Source organism: Rhea pennata, chromosome 4 (genome assembly GCF_028389875.1).
Source record: "Rhea pennata isolate bPtePen1 chromosome 4, bPtePen1.pri, whole genome shotgun sequence".
In the NCBI taxonomy this organism is placed as follows: Eukaryota; Metazoa; Chordata; class Aves; order Rheiformes; family Rheidae; genus Rhea; species Rhea pennata.
The window spans coordinates 9,180,814-9,198,542 of NC_084666.1; the positions used below are offsets into that span (position 1 = coordinate 9,180,814).

At 40.9% G+C, this 17,729-nt stretch overlaps 1 protein-coding gene across 4 annotated transcripts in view; it reads right to left on the reverse strand.

Annotated features, from left to right (window-relative positions):
• Positions 1–2,216, reverse strand: part of LETM1 (leucine zipper and EF-hand containing transmembrane protein 1) — a 35,386-nt gene extending 33,170 nt beyond the window's left edge. For all 4 annotated transcript variants that reach the window (XR_009958381.1, XM_062575249.1, XM_062575248.1 and 1 more), the window contains exon 1: positions 2,065–2,216. Coding sequence is in view for 3 of the 4 variants with exons in the window: in XM_062575249.1 (XP_062431233.1) it covers positions 2,065–2,143 (79 nt within the window). In the remaining variant the exon portion in view is untranslated. The remainder of the gene's footprint in view (positions 1–2,064) is intronic.
• Between the last annotated feature and the right edge of the window lie 15,513 nt (positions 2,217–17,729).

The window sequence follows — 17,729 nt, forward strand, 5'->3', positions numbered from 1 at the left end:
GGGTAAAGCAGAGCAGTACTCAAAGCTGTGAGTCCCAGCACTGTAATCTCTTTCTCTACCTCAGCACCAGAAGGCATACAAAGCCTACCTTGTATGAAAGATTCCAGCACCAAGAATTCAAGTCCTACCAGTAGAGGACTAAGACATACATTACCTGCTACAGACAGGTGCTCGTAGAAAAAGATGGAAAATCAAGAAGAGGTAAAAGCTAGCTTGGGCTTCCTTAGATAAAATCCCATAGCAGCAAGAGACTTTCTCTTCACTCATCTCCGTTTTACAAGCAGGAGTCATTAACACCGAAAAAGGGGCCAAAGCACAGAGCTCCATGGTTACCATGAGGAAGAAAACATGCCGACTCGAACATTTCCTGTCATACTGCCACTTCGGGTGTGAATGGGAACACAGAAATACACATTTTGTTGAAAGATTCTACAGAATAACTGTTAATTTCACCTTTGTTAATTCCAAAGACAGGCACTCTACGTGTTGCAGGGTCTATGCTACATACATGTACATAAGAGCAAGCTAGCCTGTACTTCCTTAAGAAAAAGGAGGAGGAAAGTTCAGAGTCCTTGCTTCTAAGACAAGACGACATCCAAGTGTGCCTGAATGAGATGAATGCACCTCACCATACTCGACACTGTCCATTTAAGAATTACTTGTTTTAATTACATTAAAACATTAAGAATTACATTAGAATTACTTGTTTTGGAAGTAAAAAAGGCAATAGTGCCAGGAAAGCTTTATGTAAACATATGCCTCATGGAAAAGAAGTCATGAGAGTCTTTATTTTTAAACATAAAGCATTGAAACCAAAATTTTAAACATAAAATAGCTGTGTATTGTTACTATTTTTTAAAGTTCTTAAAAATAAAGGGCTAACATGACAAGTCCCTCCAGAAGTATAAGCTTGCAGTACTTAATAGCTTGATCTTTACTGGAAGAACATTTAGGATTCTTAGAAGCACTTAGCGTTAACTTAATCTTAGACTACTTACACATAAAGCAAAGAAGATGAGCTAAGAAAAGTAAAAGCATTATTTAATGATACAAATTCTTGTGTAATGGCTTAACAACAGATGCATGTTGTAACTAAAAGCACTGACTATACCATAAGCATAGTATGTTACAGCACACAAGTGATCTGATTTTTATCACAGCAAATGAGAATTTTCATTTAGGGTTAAGATTTACAAAATGCAAAAAATGCAGCAATTTCTATTGTTTCATCTTATACCATGCCACAAGAACAGTCAAAGTTTTTGTTTAAGGTACAGGAATGTGTTTCTTTACTATTCTAATAAGCTTGATGGCTAAGATATGCCAACTTTTTGTTCGGGTCCTGTACAAGTTCAGCCTAAATAAATGTCTTCAGAAGAGTGGCAAGAAAAACATCAACTAGAGGAAGCCACTACAATTCAGTGACTACCTGTAACCGAGAAGCTGGCTTAGTTAGCAAAACGAACAGGCACCCATACGGTCGATAGGTTGTGACTGATACCCGAGAGAAGCCAAATCTGAGTGTCGGTGACAAGCTGCTGGCAAAAAATCACCCTGTTCGGCCTTCCCTCATCCCACGGCTAAAGCCCGCACGGTTCGAGACCGCAGGCGTAAAAAGCAACCGCGGGCCTCACCCACCTCCGGAGCTATCAGCTGCTTCGTGTCGCTAAATGCTACAGCCCAGAGATACCTAAACGGCCGAATTATCTCTACTGGGGATGGAAAAGCTACGGCGCGCTGGGTTTCCCTTTTGCTTTCAAAGCCCACGCCACCCGCCAAAAGCCAGTTTTCTTCGTAAAATGGACGGGGTAAGCGAAGAGCCTCCCGCTCTCTCCTAAGGGACACGGAGGAGAGCGGAGCGGCCAGCGCACCCTGGCCTTCGCACCGAGGGCGAGGCGAGGCGAGGCCGCTTGCTGCGGGCCTCCTCCCGCTCGCCCGCCCGCCCGCGGCTCGGCTCGGCTCGGCTCGGCTCGCCGCCCAGGACGGCCCCGAAGCGCCGGCCGCCGCCGCCCTTCCCCTCCCCCCTCACCGGCAGCGCCCTCCCGCCCACAGCGGGAGCCTCACCCGGCTGGGCCGCGCGGTGCAGCGGGCGCGGCAGGCGGCACACGCGCCGGCCGCAGGTCTGCAGCAGCATCGACACCATCTTGGCGGCGGGCTAGCAGCGGCGGCGGGCTCCCGGCTGCGTCATGTCCCGTCGCCCAGGCCCCACGCTGCGATCCCCACACACCCAGAAGCGCCGAGCCGCGGCCGCCGGGCCATTTGCATAGCACCACCTCCCCGGAGCTGGGCACGCCGGGAATTGTAGTCCTCGGGGAGCGGGCACCGTAAGCTGCCGCAGCCGGGCGCGCGGAGCACGCCGGGAATTGTAGTCCGAGGTGGGATCAGTCGGCGAGCTGGGGGCGGGGAGGGCGCGGTGCATGCTGGGAGGTGTAGTCTTCCCTGGGGCGCGGCGGCCGTTTAACCGTTTCGCCTCTTTGGCAGCCCTGCTATGCGCGGGGAGGGGGGCGGCGGGGGCGGCGCGGGCAGAAACCTGCCGACAAAGCCTGGATTAGAGCAGCCTTTCCCGAGCTCTGTGGGCTCCAAAGGGCCCTGTGAGCCGCCATGCAGGCAAAGCAGGCGTGTTTACCTGAGGGCAGAGCACCAGAGGCCCCAGGCTCGCAGTCTGATAATCCCTAGCTGTGCTGAAGGCAGCGAAGTTGCTAGCAAAGACAAGGTCAAGGAGACCGTCTGCCCCAACAAATCTAGTTTGCAAAGTGGACTGTGCTAACACCCTTCATAAAACTGCTCTAAGAAATCAAGGCCAATACAGTCAAGTACCTCAAACGTTAATTACCATAACAATAACAAGACCTATGTATAATGGTGTTCTGTGAGTAGCAGCTGCTTACAGGCAGATCTGGGGCTAAAATCCGACATGTATGCCAGCATTAAGAACTGCTTAGCAGCCCCTAAGAGCATGGTCTGTTTTCTGCATGCGTACGTATTGCCTGCTTTTTTTTGCAGGATGCAATGGAAAAAACACCTTTGTCATGGAGCTTTGCAGATAGACACTTTAGATGTAAAATTGTGCATAAATTACTCAGCAGCATATCCTTTGGTAGTACTAGTTTGCCTACCAGTAGCATGTTATTCTTCAAGTATCAGTCTGCTCCTGCCCCAGCATTATGATCTTTTATCAAATATTGAAGTGCTCAGTTAATACAGGATTAAATACTATGATTTATTTTGCTTAGCTTTTAATCATATAGAGAGACACAGAGTAACCAGGGTCAAACCGCAAAAAAACATAGTTTAATCTGAGAACAATGATTTTTTTTTTTTTTTTTTGAGGGGGGAATATGTATATGAGATTTGGGTGACAAGGAATGCCTTCCTTGCTCTAAAACATAGGGGAAAAGCTGTCGCAAATACTTTTCAACAAGATGGCTGACTCCCACTTTAACAAGATGGCTGCCTCAAGAACAGTGCTAAAACCATAATTAAAGATACGGTGGTTTTAGGTGGCTTAAATTTCAAGGTTATTTTTAATGCCAGGCATTTAATCACCTATACAGCTGCCTAAGTCCCAAAGAAAATAGGTGCTGGTTTTCTTTGTCTGTAAATGGTAGCAGAATATTCAGGTTTGATCCAAAGTATGAATGACTGAAACAGCATCTTACATAGCAGGGAAAAGCACACTTGTTTCTTAAATCATTCTTTCAGGCTTGAGACTTAACAAATGCAGGAAATTAATTAATCTTTTGAAGTTCTTTTTGTGTATTCAAAGAAAATCCTCAGGTTTCTCCTAAGTATGAAAAAACTAGGATAAATTTATACTACTTTTATTTTTCATTCAAAAGAATATGTGGAGATGGGGTATTCAATTGAGCAAATTCTCAAAAAAATCCAGATACTACATTTTTCACTTATATCTTTAGATAATCATATCTAAAAGGACAAAAGGAATACTGCTTTTTAAATTTAGTACTTATAACAATATAATGGGTGTTATTATTTATGTACTTATTAGAGCTTGTTCTAAATGTTACGCTCCCAGATGCATTGCAAAATTTTTTTTTGCTGTACAGTTTTTGCTGTATTGTTTGCTGTACAGTGCTTAAATACGGCATACAGTAATATATTTTAATGGTTAAAACTATCTAAAATATGTAGTTTAACAGTGATGCTTTATGTTAATGCGACAATCTTAAACCAAAAAACAGTATCTTCCCAATCTGCACATTTTTCTTAGTCATGGGTTTGTATCCTTCCCTTGTTATTCTTTTTTCTTTATGGCTGGCTGACAACTAAAGCAAATGAAATGGGGCAACTAATGGCAGATCTTTTAACAAAGCTGCTTAATTATGTAGAAACATTATATGAAGTCTATACAACACGAATAATGTGCTCTGAAGTCATTAAACTAGTGACGAGATATCAGACAACAAAGAGATGATTACAGAAGACTCAGTACGTTTAAGCACGCAAGTAACCAGGCTTTGAACAGTTTCATTAATTTCAGCAGTATTCAGTGTGCCAGATAATGTACATACATGAGCCTTTGCAGAACTGAATCTGTTACGTTTTTGTACACCCTTTTGTTCCAGGTTTGTTTATTTCTGGAAGTTACAGTTTTCCACTGTAAAAGGAAATATGCATTCTGTGAAAGCAGATGCACAGTTTCAAAACACTAATTGATTTTGTACACTTACCAAGTATTGCAGAATAATGCTTATTTAAAAAAAAAAATAATGATTTTAAAGTACTTGTATGAATTATTGCCGCATGAAAAAGCCTAGTGACTGTAGGTTATACATAAGCCTTCCATGCAGGTCAGTTTTTGCTTTAAATAAAACATCTTCCAGTCTGCTCAGACCAACAGTCTGAGTTCACACAGAAAACATTCATTGCAGGAATAAAAAGTGATACACGTTTCCTAAATTTTTAAAAAGTCTTAGGTTGTTACAGCCATATTAGACCTGATGTTTAAAGCAACCATCTTGTTTGAAAAGTTGTCAGCCATCTTGTCGAAAATGATGTGTTCTGTAGCAAGAATAGGCTGGGAGTCTAAAAGGAAGAAATATAAGCCCTTCCCTCCAGCCAAATTTAGTACATATCTGAGAATGATGAAAATTAATGCACTCTTTAAACAAAATCAAGACTATTATTTTATATTAAACATCCTTTTTTCTCCTGAATGTTAAATAGAAATACAAGCAAACTGAGAACTGTCTAAACAATAACAAAACAAACAAGCCCCAAACAACAGGAAATTATGATGCCTGTAATAATCTGTTGGAATATCAAAACATGTATTTCACTGGTACATGAACAAAGCCAAGTGATATGAAAAAAGAAAAAATGTTTTATTTTTCTAAGAGGGTTATGTGCATAAAATCTATAAAAATATGCCTGTACCTGTATAGTGCTTGCATAGAAATGAAAAAGGAGTGGGTGAACATAAAACTCTCTTTGAGAAAGTTAGAGATCTGTTTAGAGTTGGGGGACAAATATCAGTATGGACAAGGTGCAAAACTGTAAGTAAGATAGCTACATATGCACTAGGGTCTTTCAGAAAACCTCCATCTCCTATTGCAACAGACTTCCAGTATTAAATAATTCTAAAAAACTTTTAGCTGCCACTGTGCCTTACTCCTTCCCACTTCACAACAACCAGGCAAATGCATATGGGGATGACAAGGAATCTGCATGGCTAAAAGTGGATTCCCTTGTGGCCTGCCAAATTCCTGTGCAGTTAGAGGGGGCATCCCTCCATTCCGACCATGGTTGTTGCCCTTCCTCAAGCACTTCCTAGGTCATTTTCCTGTTGCTCTTTTTGAGGATGGATAACAGGATCCACACTCCTGACTTCAGATACACAGCTAATTGCCCTTAAACTTGTGAAGATGGTTAGGTAGCAATACCAAACTTGTGACACTAGGGCCAGAGCCGCCATATTCAGTACGCAAACAAGGCCTCACATGGCAGATTGAGCTGGCAGCAGAGGCAGCAAGGGGTCAGGGAGATAAGACTCAGTGGGTGGAGGGGAAGGAGGTGGCAACGCACTATGCTCTGGGCTGTAAGAAAGAGGAGGTAGGAGCATTAGTGGGAGACAAATTTGCCACTGCTCTGCTGACGCATCGTGTTTGTGTGCACAATGGTGACTCTGAGCTATAGCGTGGTACAGGTCCATATAAAGTATTTAAAAGTAGCATTAAACTCTTAGTCTTTAAAATCTATTTCCATGGCAATCCCCATGTTATCTATCTGAATAGAGTTAACTGTATGGCATTAACCTTATCTTTATTCACCACCACCCAACAGAAGTTTGGAAAAAATGGCATTACTCTTGCACAGTTACCACACAAAATGGAGGAGAAAAACAACAGGTTACTAGTAGTTCTTAAAAAAATGCTCCCATTCATAATCACAGGTTTTTGGAGATGCCTAGGAAACTAAAGCATGTTGCCTTGTAAATGTTAAAGCCCAAAGGTAAAAGTTCAAGTTGGAGCTGCATTATAGAATTGCTGTCTGTGTATGATCCCGTCACAAGTTCAGTCCTGCCTGTAATGTGCTAAAACCAAGTGGCAGTGCCTACACATTAGCAACAGTACAGAAACAATCTCTATTGGGTGCTTTTTCCAATAACACATGTAAAAGCTGTTCAGAGATTTCCATGACAGTAGTAGTGTTCAGTAAGCAGTCATTCCAGACCTAAGTGCAATTACCTGTTCAAGTTTAAAAGCAATACTTTTAAGAGATTGCATAGATTTGACCCAGATTTGCCCTATGAAGTAACTGAATAGGTTGCCAGTAATTAAATTTGACATTTAGGCAGACAAGGAGAACACGGCTGGGGAAGTTCAAACAGGTGAGGTATAAAATCTTCCAAACTGAGGACAGAGTAGCATTTGCATTTCATAGAGGAAAAAAAATGTACAAATGCTAGTTTTAACCAGCAGATGGAGCTTATGTGAAACAAACTGGAGGAAAAGCTGCATAATCATTGCACAAAGCAGTCTTTTTGGGCGCCACTGTCTATGGGACTGGAAGAGGACAGGAGGAAAAAGCTAGAAGGTTCTGGTCAAGGTAGGACAGAAAAGAGGAGGGAGGGCAGGCGGAGTTCAGGCTAAATGCAGAGCAAGAAAGGAAGAATGTAGCTATAATGAAAAACTGATTTAGACTTTGAAAAAATTTGGGGAAAAAAAAGACAAAAAGAGTCTCTAGTGTTAAAAATGCACCTGTTAATTCCAGATGATAGGAGGAAGTCTGATGCTGCAACAGTGTTATGAATGCTGTATCTGAAATCAGCTGTCATGCCTCCAAAGTCATTGATTTGATTTTAAGAATGACAGGCTTTAAAAATATGTATTATTTTTGCCTCCAAGATTTTTGGAATCTTTAAGGTTTGCAAGTTCTCTCTGCAGTTAGAAACACAGAAAGCCAACAATTTCATGCCATCATCTGCCTCTCAGAGTTAAGTCTTTGAAAAAAATACCAAATGTTGTGTTACTGTCAATAAAAGCCTGAAATCTGCCACCTCTGCTTTCATAAACCCACCATAAAACAACACAAGAAAAGCATGCAGCCACAGGAACAGTCCCCTCCTCCTGGATTTAGTAGACCTGATCCTGCACTCAAATACTTCAAAATTCCCATTGATTGAGACTGTATTACAGGAGCGCAGGAAAAATAGGAGGGATCCTACAAACTAAAGGGATGCCATCAAGCTTGCCCTGACTAAAGAAACAGCAGCAGGTCAGTACACCATTTTAGGAGAATTTTTACCTCTGTATTCTAAAAGACAGGAAGAAAAATGGGCTACTTCAAGGGCTGTGTTAGTGGTGATAACATAAGGCAGGAACAGTTGGCAAGGCTGAGGGTGCTTGCAGTAAGCGCTGATTTAGAGGGGAAAGGCAACCGGATTCTGGCCAGTGCAGCACATGCCCCCAGTTGTACGACAGTGCAGCAGGCACAAAGCTACGTAGTCCCATTGTCCCCCGCCGTCCTGGGGCTTTGTCAGCCTCTAGGGAGTGAAGCATTTCTGGTAAAAGAACAAATAAGAAAGTTATTAAAGGTAGATGAGTAGATTTGCTGAAGCCTGATGCTTAAAATTCCTGTGCAGAATTTAGCCCTCTTGAGTCTCGGCTATTGTTACCTCTCTTACTGGCTTTGGTGATGATTTTATCACTCCTGGCCCATATTTCTTCCTAACAAGCAGCCCAAATGCTCCATGTTACCTGTCAGAATATGTCTTTCCAGCCTTTGAGTCATTCTCTCTTGTTTACCTTTTCAGGTTTAAACTTTCTACCTCATATAATCCAGACCAAGCCTGTAACGTAGATCTCACACTTTTTTATCCTGTTCTCCTTGACCTGACTAACATTCCCGTCCTCAGTGCTGCCATACAATGACCTCCCCATTCCAGCCTGCAAGCCCACACCCCTCCTTTATTCAAGTCAAAGAGCTGCTTTTCTCAAGAGGCCTCCCCACAGAGATAATGAAAAGCAGATTAAGAGATTTTTAAAAAGGAGTTCTTTCCTTTGGAATGGTCAGTGTGCTTTCCCTTTCTGCAACTGTCTTCTATACTGTAAATTTTCTAAATTAGTGTTTGCCTGGATGTTTCTGCCCTGCACTTAGGAGGACATAAGCTGTTTAGCCCCAGTTCTACAAATGCATATACACGTATCCCTTTGCTATTCCTGACATTAACGGACCTAGAGTGGTAAAGGAATGTGCATGGCTGTGTATTTGTAGAAACAAATCTTGGTGCTTGCCACATAATATCATAAAGCATTAGAAAGGACTGAAAATCAACATCTTGATTTTTGTTTTTGTAACACAGAAAGAATGGCAGCCTCTAAGACAAGTGAAGCCACAGCTCTATTGACAGTACTTGATTTGGACTGATGTGTAGGTAGGTGAGACTATCGAGGGGGAAATAGCTGGTAAAATCTGATATAAAAATATGGAAAAATAACGAAGAGCCATGAGCACAAGTACACCGCAGTGGTGCTTTACCACTATCCTTTCTTTTTCTTTTATGGCTGGATTTCAGGCGTCAGAAACACAGGACGCTTTGTCTGGGCTTTCATGTAATCAACAACCTCTCTGCTGCCTGTCTTAGGCCTCCATGCACTTTATTACTATTATAGTATCCCTCAGAGACAGCCTTAGGAGGCAGTCACCCCCAAACGTCCTGTTACCTTAAAGCAATTACTTACTTTCTCGGTAATGCATTACATACTTTAATCCTAATTTGATGATTGTATGAATTGTGGCTAGCAAGTTACTTGCTTATATGAAAATACAAAGTTGACATAAGAGAGCTTTACTATTGGATTGGAGCATTACCCAGGGGAAGTAAGGGTCCCCAAAGCAGGCACTCTTCCCTGAATGCAACTTCAGGAGGGAGTTTTGGTGTGAAGCCTCAGCTGGGAGATTGCAAACATCTAGCGGTTTGTCAGCTGCACTGGACACAGCAACAGTAACTGTTGGACTGCTGTAAGCAATAGGAAAAAAGAAGCCATCCAGGCCACTTGCCAGTCAGGATGACAAGTATCACAGTCATTCCAATACGATATGTATTGGTCATTTTTAATTACTAATGCAACAGATACCAACAGAAAAACTCCACTCCCCTTCAGCTCAGACAGCAGTGCTCTCCTGTCATGCTGAGGAAACCACCTCCTCCCCTTTCTGAGGCCTCTGCTCCCAAGAAACAGATATCTAACTCTCTTGGAGCTGGAAGCTGGTTTCAGTGTGCCAGCTGGGAATCAGGGCCCTGGGCTGAATCCCAGCACCTGTGCCTAGTTTTCTTACAAAGTGTGGCCAGCTGCTCTTCCAGGTCTTTAAATGTCCTGTAACCCTATTTCTTTCCATTTGTGTGGGTTGCTTTGGATAAGCAAGGCAAATGTGTTGTTTACATTTGAATTTTTGAGAGTATGTAATCTTACATTTACCTCAACCTGGTTTGTGCTAAGGATCCGATCAGGGCACTCACAGACACAGAGCCATCCTTAAAACCAGAATTGTTAAAGGACTCTGCTAGTACCCAGAAACTCTATGCTATTCTTGAGAGGAATTTGAAAGCGAGCAGGATATAACTACAGACCAATTAGTAAACTAGTAGCAGAGTTTGAGAGGAAGAAGTGTTTTTGATGGCTGGTGTTTGTCAGAGAACTTTTCTGGCATTGGGCATGGTAGTAGAGAATATAGTTGACCCTGAGGGTTCATGGGACTAAGATAATTGCTTTGGCTCTGACTTAGTTCACAGCACGTTAGACTAGTCATTTCTATCTGTGACACTGGACTATCAACTGCAAACTTCCTGTGTTTCTGTCTTGCAGTGTGTGTGGAAATAATTATGCATCTTTTCTGAGTTTGTGTTATGTACTTGCTTATCCAACAGTTCTTATGCAGAGAGGCAAGGTTAGAGTTGGGAGAAGACTGATACCACTGCTAATAGCTTGCCTCTGAAAAGCCCCATATTATTCAAGGATCTGAGTGTAAACTGAAGCGAGATTGGGGCCTGCATCCTGCACAGGAGGGGATACAGAGAGGCCTGGAAAACAGTGAAGGTGGGAAGAAAGTGAATAGAGAGTGGTTGTTATGGTTGTTATCACTGCTCATAATACCACAATAATTCAACCACTTTATCAGGGAGCAGAGCTTAAAACAAATAGAAGGAAATACTTTTTCATACGAACTCATTGCCACAGGATGTTATAAAGCTCATAAGTGTAAATAAATACAGTCAAAAAGAAAACAGATAAATTAATTGGAGCTAGGCCTAACAATGTCTCGACAGATGCTTTTCTAGATACAATGTGTAGTTCTGGATGTCCCTAAACTACTGATTTTCACAGTATTGCAGTATTCCACAGACATGGCAAGGGATGAGCTTCTTTTCCTGTGCCCTCTTTCTAACACTAAGCATACATTACTACTGTCCTTCCTGGTGTCTCTTGAGGAAAGGACATGCCGAAGCCTGCTTTGAGGTTAAGGAGCCTTCTCCATTCTGACAATAAAAAGAGGCAAAAATAAGAGAGGGTAAGTGAATATCCAAGGACAGCTAATGAAAACTGGAGGATGCAAGATCCTAAATTGGGACCAAAAAGAAGGTGTTTGAGGCGAAGTGAAGGGTCATTGTAGGTGGGTTGCAGGCCACTTGACTTCAGGCGAGTCTTAGGCTGCTTGACTTCAGGCATGCATGTCTAGGCCAAAGCTGGGGGGCTATGAAAGTTCATGCAGTCCCAGATCAGGTGGTAACAAACACCACACTATTTCTGCCATCTTTACTACTCCAGGAATTGTCCAAGAGAACAAACACATTAACAAAGATGGAGATTTTTTTTTGAAAAAGTATAGCAAAAGCTAGGCCAGGAAGGAGAAGGATTTCAATACAGTTCAATTCAAGTTAAGTAGGTAAGTCAGTAAAATCCAGTTAAGTTCAGTCCAACTTGCACAGAATTTTGCAGCATGAAACTCTGCCAGGGTAAGGAACTTGTATCCTCTTCAGCTTTCTTACCACAGCAGTTTTCCCTCTGAGATCTTTACAAAGTCTAACTTCTGCCATAATCCTCCTGGCAACAGATTACAGTCATCTCCCTCTAGTGGGTAGTTAACCATGAAAGCAATGAGGAGACAAACATTAGAAATTTGCCTTCTGCTTGCTTCCCATTATCTTCTTTCTTCAGTCTGTCTTCTTTGTTGTGTGATCTCTCTCCCAAATACGTTCAGTGTTTTCTTGACACCCTCTTAACATCATGTCTACTTTCTACAGCATCACAGAGTAGTTGGGGTTGGAAGGGACCTTTGGAGGTCATCTAGTTCAAACCTCCTGCTCAAAGCAGGGTCACCTAGAGCAGGCTGCCTGGGACCATGACCAGTGTTCAACCACCCTCAAAAAATAAAAATGTTTTTTCTTATGTTCAGATGGAATTTCCGATGTTTCAATTTCTGCCCAAATTTTTGCCCTCTTCCTCCATTCTTGTGTTGTATTAGAGTTGGGTCATTTGGGTTTTCTGTTATTGTAACTCTGATGTAAGTGGAAGTGCAAAAAGAGAAGCCTCCCAAGAATGAATTTTAAATTAAATATTCCAGAGATTGTTGGTCTTCTCATAGAGGCATTTGTGCCACCCCTGATACTCCAGAGACTTAGAAATCTTGGTAAAGAAAAAAAGAAAACCCTAAGACTAAAATTGGTTCCTGAGGTTTATCATCGATTTTTCTATCTGGAGTCAGTCAAAAGAATTTTAATACTCAGTTTTCCTATCCTTAAAATGGATTTACTTGGGTGGAAAATCTGCATTCTGCCTAGTAGTTTGTTTGTTTAACATTTGTTGCTCCATTACCAAAAAAATTAACAGCAAAATACATAAGCCAGCTGTGTTATATCTAAAGTTAGCTCTCTAATAGCAACAGTTAACCACCAAAGAGTATTCCCAGAGCAGAGCTGACATTAATTGTGAAAGATAGTGCTCTCAAATATGTCAAGACAAGATGCTATAGAAATTGATTTAACTAGAGCGTGCCTTTTGTCAATGGAACTGCATTTCTATCCTTGCAGACCATATAGACTAGATGCTATTACTGCTACTCCATTGAGATTAATGGAAATATATTAGGGATGAATCTCAAAGGTGTTTCCTTTCTCTGACTATTCTGTTTTTTTGTCTGTTTAAGCACATTTCAAAGAAAAAGATGAACAAGCCAGTATTTTTCAAATGGAAAATGACAGATATAGTTGGGGAAGATTTTTGTGTCAGGCTTTGATAAGTATACATTTCTCCAGAGGTAGTAGACTTTGTATTAATCATTATCTGTTATCTTTCTGTTTAAAATTTTGACTTATCTGAATAAACCAATAGGAAAGACATTTTTTCTCAGATCCAGGTACTTTCCCAGATTGCTTGAGGCACTGACCTTCTTCTCAATTCACTGTTATAGTGGTGTTCCTCAGAAACCACTGATTGGAATCCCAGTAGAGCCTTTATTATGACAAACTTAAGTATCACAAGGAGAATCATTAAATGAAGAAATTAACTGGAACAAGGTAACATCATGGATTATTTGTGCTGAGCAAATTCTGTTCCTACTAACATTAATGCAATCCATATATTTACATTATTTTGTGGAACAGAAAGCATCATACAAAAATAATTTTAGCATATAACATACCAGGATTATCCACAAAGTCATTTTATTTACATCGGTAAAAAAAAATGATAGCTTTTGTTCCCTTTTTTACTGAGATGTCAACATAACTAATTTCATATTACCGTAATAAAGATGAAGTGAATTCCAATACTTCTCATGTATCAGTAACAACATATTTAATTCAGTTGAAATATTTCATAAACCTGTTGAAGCTAAGAGTTGCAGATGCTGCTGAGACAGGACGTGAAGGCAGGGAGAAGGTACTGCAGGACAAATGTGCAGCCTCTGCCCCCAGACCTTTACAAAGTCGGACTGATGTACAGGAAAATATGAATCCAACTTGAGGGTCAGCTTTCAAGATGAGCTTGTAGTGCTAGCAGTAGGCTAAACCAAAGGCCCACTTCTCTCTTTATCCACTATCTGATCACAACCAGGAATAGGTGCTTAGGGAAAGAATGTGAGAAACAGGGCAAGCTTAGAGGTTTGCTGTCATTAGCCTACTCCGCCTGGAGCAATGAGTGTTGTATTTCATCACTGCAGATAAAGAAATGTAGAAGGTAGTCTAGTGGTCTGAGCATAGAGCTGGGAGCTATGAATCTGCATGCTTCAATCTTGGCTCTGTCACCAAGGTTACATCTGTATTGCTGCATCCCAGCTCATGTGCATAAGTGCTTGTGGCAAACCTGTCTTAAAGCCTCCACAGTGTCAAGGTGCACTGCATCCATGTATCCACATTCAAATTAACACTGTAGTTGACTAGTTCTGGTATCAGGATTTGGAGAGATTTCTGCCTGCCTTATGAGCTGCTTAACATTTGTGTTTGTTTCTTGGAGAGTTGCATAAATATGCCAGTGCACTTCTTATTGGGCCTCTTTGTCTATCCCTCATTCCTTCTGGTTCCTGTATTTTTCATCATATGCTGTCTTTGTAGTCCTTATGCTTTGTCTTATGCTTGTCACAAGAACCTCAGTTCTTATGCTCCAGAGCAACAGGCTCTGATCAATGTAAAATCTCCACAAATGTTTTCCCTGGACTGCTTAGTCCTAGTCAAGGTCAGTCTGTCTGGCAATGTGGAGAGGGTGACTCTTTCAAATGTCCCAGCTGAAGCTGCTGATAAAAAGGTGATATTATTAGATTTCCAGTACAACCAAAAAGATAATGTTTAAAGTCCCCTTAAAATTTCCCATCAGAATTTTTTTAAAAAACTATGCTAGAGCAGTCCACCTTTCTTCCGTAGCACTCCGCAGTTCCCAGTACCATGAGATCATTTCTGAATAGATCCTTAGAAACTAAATCCATCAGCTGTAGGCCCACTTACTGGGCTTACAGCATCATAGAACATTACTGAAGGTCTGCCTTTTCCATCTCCTCAGCTGTCTTGTCCAGTGCGAGCGTTGTTCCCACCTCCTTTGGCCTACTTAAACTGTCCTTCCCAGGAACATGTCATAGAAGACTGCAAGCTGCACAGTCAGGGCACTACCCTGAACATCATGAAGCAGACAGGTAGATGGGGAGTCACTAGAATTACTGTTTCCATGCTTAACCTTGCAGTGGAGAAGCTTTAGCAATTCAATGCATTGTTTGCCCCATATACCCATTGGACATGGCCCTGTCACTGCAAGTTTATTCAAGCTGGATGGATCAAAGGGCAGATTTGAGCTATTTCTTCCCAATTCCTGATCCTCCCAAATTCTTGTACCTGAGGTTAAGCAGAACCCTGGAGAGCTCCTCCTCATTGCGGTGGCCTCCAGCTGTCAGTCTGTGCTGAGCAGGGGTGCACAGAAACTGGAGTAAGCCACATGCAAATCAAGGTTGGTGTTCATCAACCAGCAGAAAGCTGATGGGAAGTGCAGAGTTGGTAAAAGGGAAGTAAGCTAATATACAGGCTGGAACATACAGGCCCTGGTATATTAGCCTTCAGTGAAAGGCTGTGTAAATGCATAATAAATAAAAAAAATACAGGTACTCATGCTTTGGCTGTTTCCCCAGGGTAAAGTGTATGAGTAGGAGTGCATTTGCTTTTCTCTGCCCTGCAAGCATAGGTTCAATATACACATTAGCAAGTATTTAAGGGTTGTATGCTTAGATAATAGAGGAATTTAGACATCAACATGAATAATATACATGAATAATATACACCAAATCCCATCACTCTGATCTCAGTCTCAAGACTTTTAACTTCTCAGCATTACAATTCCCCAATCCATTAACATAGCTACTATATTAGGTTATTAAACAGTATTTGTCAAGTACTTTGAGTATGAGAAATTATGTTAATTGTTAGGCATTACTACCTAATGTAAAAATTATACCCCAATGTTAAGAATTAACAATGACTTAATATTAACTTGCTTAATAAGATAGCTTTGAAAGAGTGGTATGTTTTTCTTTTACATTTCTACTACAAGAGTTTTGTTATTACTTTGATTATTAAAATTCCTCCTGCAATAAAGGTGATTCAATGGTTCTGCAAGCCAACCTCATCTCTAGCATGTTATAATTTGACAATTTCAAGGCATTTCAACACAGACCCTTATACATATGTCATATATCGCATTGCAGATTTCATCCAATAGCAGAAAATGTACTCTGAATGCAATATCATCTTATCAGTATTCCAGCACCATAAGCTTTCTCACTGCATGCAGGGTACTGTTCATTACAATGAAACTGAAAATGGAATAACTGAAGGATTGATTTATACGACCTTCGCTCAGGAATGTTCTAATTCTGACATAATCTCTCTGATTGAAATCCTAAACATTGTATAATTTTGATTTATTACTCTAAAAAGAAGGAGCTTAGATTTAAAGATCAACAGAATATCTAGCTTGAAAAAGAGTGGTGCAACAGCTCAGGAATACTGCAAGAAAATGCAGATTGCTCATGTGACTCCACTCCAAACATTGTCTCAGCCAGCAAATCCAAGAACAGGGCTGAAAGCGAGTCGAAAAACATTATGTGGATATTTTCACAAATCCACTCTGTTGCTCAGAATTATCTCTTAGTTATATACATTTTTACAGCAACAGTAAGAGCATCTTAATATGTTAAATTACAAACCAGTCTGTTTACTATCAGTTGCAGAAAGTGTTTAGCAAAACAACAAATTTATGGTAAAACAGGGCCAGATCCTGATTCCTGATATACTCCCCAAGAGGCTGAAAAGCTGCTTTACCAGGCAGCTCCTCTCACACCAGCGGTATAACCTATTCTGTGCTATCCAGTTCTAATATCAGCTTGTCACAGGGGTCTGGAGAAGGTTTATCTACAGTGGGAGGGCATGTTGGACCTGTCCTTGACTGCTAGCAAGTGAAAGTTAGAAAAAAAAAGGCAAAGCAGTGTGCTTCATAAAAATAATAACTGATATCTTTAAAGCAAGGTAGTTATGGTGAGGCAGATAAGAGATCTGTGATCTAGTGGGTTTTTTGGAGAGGTAAAGAGAGCAATTGAAAGAAAGTATAGGTATGAACTATTGACAGCGAGAAGACAAACTAGCTGATAAGTCAACATTAAAAACCTAATGAACAGCTCTACTGTCTTACAGAATAAAAATGGATAGGTCATTTCATTTTAAGCAGACTTAGGAACAGAAATCTGCCCCCTACCAGCCTTTTTTCTTGTCTTACAGTTCAGTGGGTGAATGCTTGCCTCCTTCCCACCCACACACTCAGCTCATAGTTCCCACTTAGCCACTTCCTAGTCCTGTTTTGGGCAAATCTTTATCTTATCCTTCTCTTGCAAATCCTTCTTCTCTAGAGCACTTAACAACATCCTCTTTCACAAATTCCACCTTTTACCAGTGAAGCCTCATCAATCTTACTTTATCCTATCTGGAAAATGGAGGGGTTTATTTTAGAAATAATTCTTTTTATTCAGTGCATTTTGCAGCTGGTATGAATACTTCTCATACGTCTAATTCTGGCAGATGGTAGTCTTCTCTAAGTGGGAACATTGTCTGCTCCAGTGTATTGCACAATGCTAGTCTAAGCATATTATTCTCACCTATGAGTGGACTTGTTCGTTCTTACTCCCAAAGATCAAACATTACATGATTCCTCCAGCATTTGTCCCTTATGGACAGTCTGAGCTGCAGCTACTGCAGCCACCATGAAAACATAACAGCCGCAGAGAGATTATTCCTTCCTTCCTGAATACGTTAGAGTGGATATACCAGGAATTAAATTTGTGCCTAAGGCATAGCAGGAAGTGCCTGATTCTTTTTATGTATTTGTAGAAAGGAAAGAGGGAAAAAAGAAAGAGAGAGAGAACTTAAGGGGGGATCACATTTACAACGTTTGTTCTCTTTAGCTGTATGGACACAGTTTTCGAGAGTAATAAAAGAAGTTCTTATAAATCAAATTTTTTTTGACTAGGACAATATTAAGGCCTGTTAGCACTGGACAAAGGAGAAAAAAACAGTATATATTCCTTTTAGGATTATTTATCTCCATAATTGCATGCAGTGCATAACAACATATAAGAATACAATACAGACAGAATTCAATTCTTTGGCCTAGAGAACTTAATGTAAAGCCCAGTTCTGCAAAAAAATCCTGGCATGCTTGAATTTCAGCATGAGTTATTTA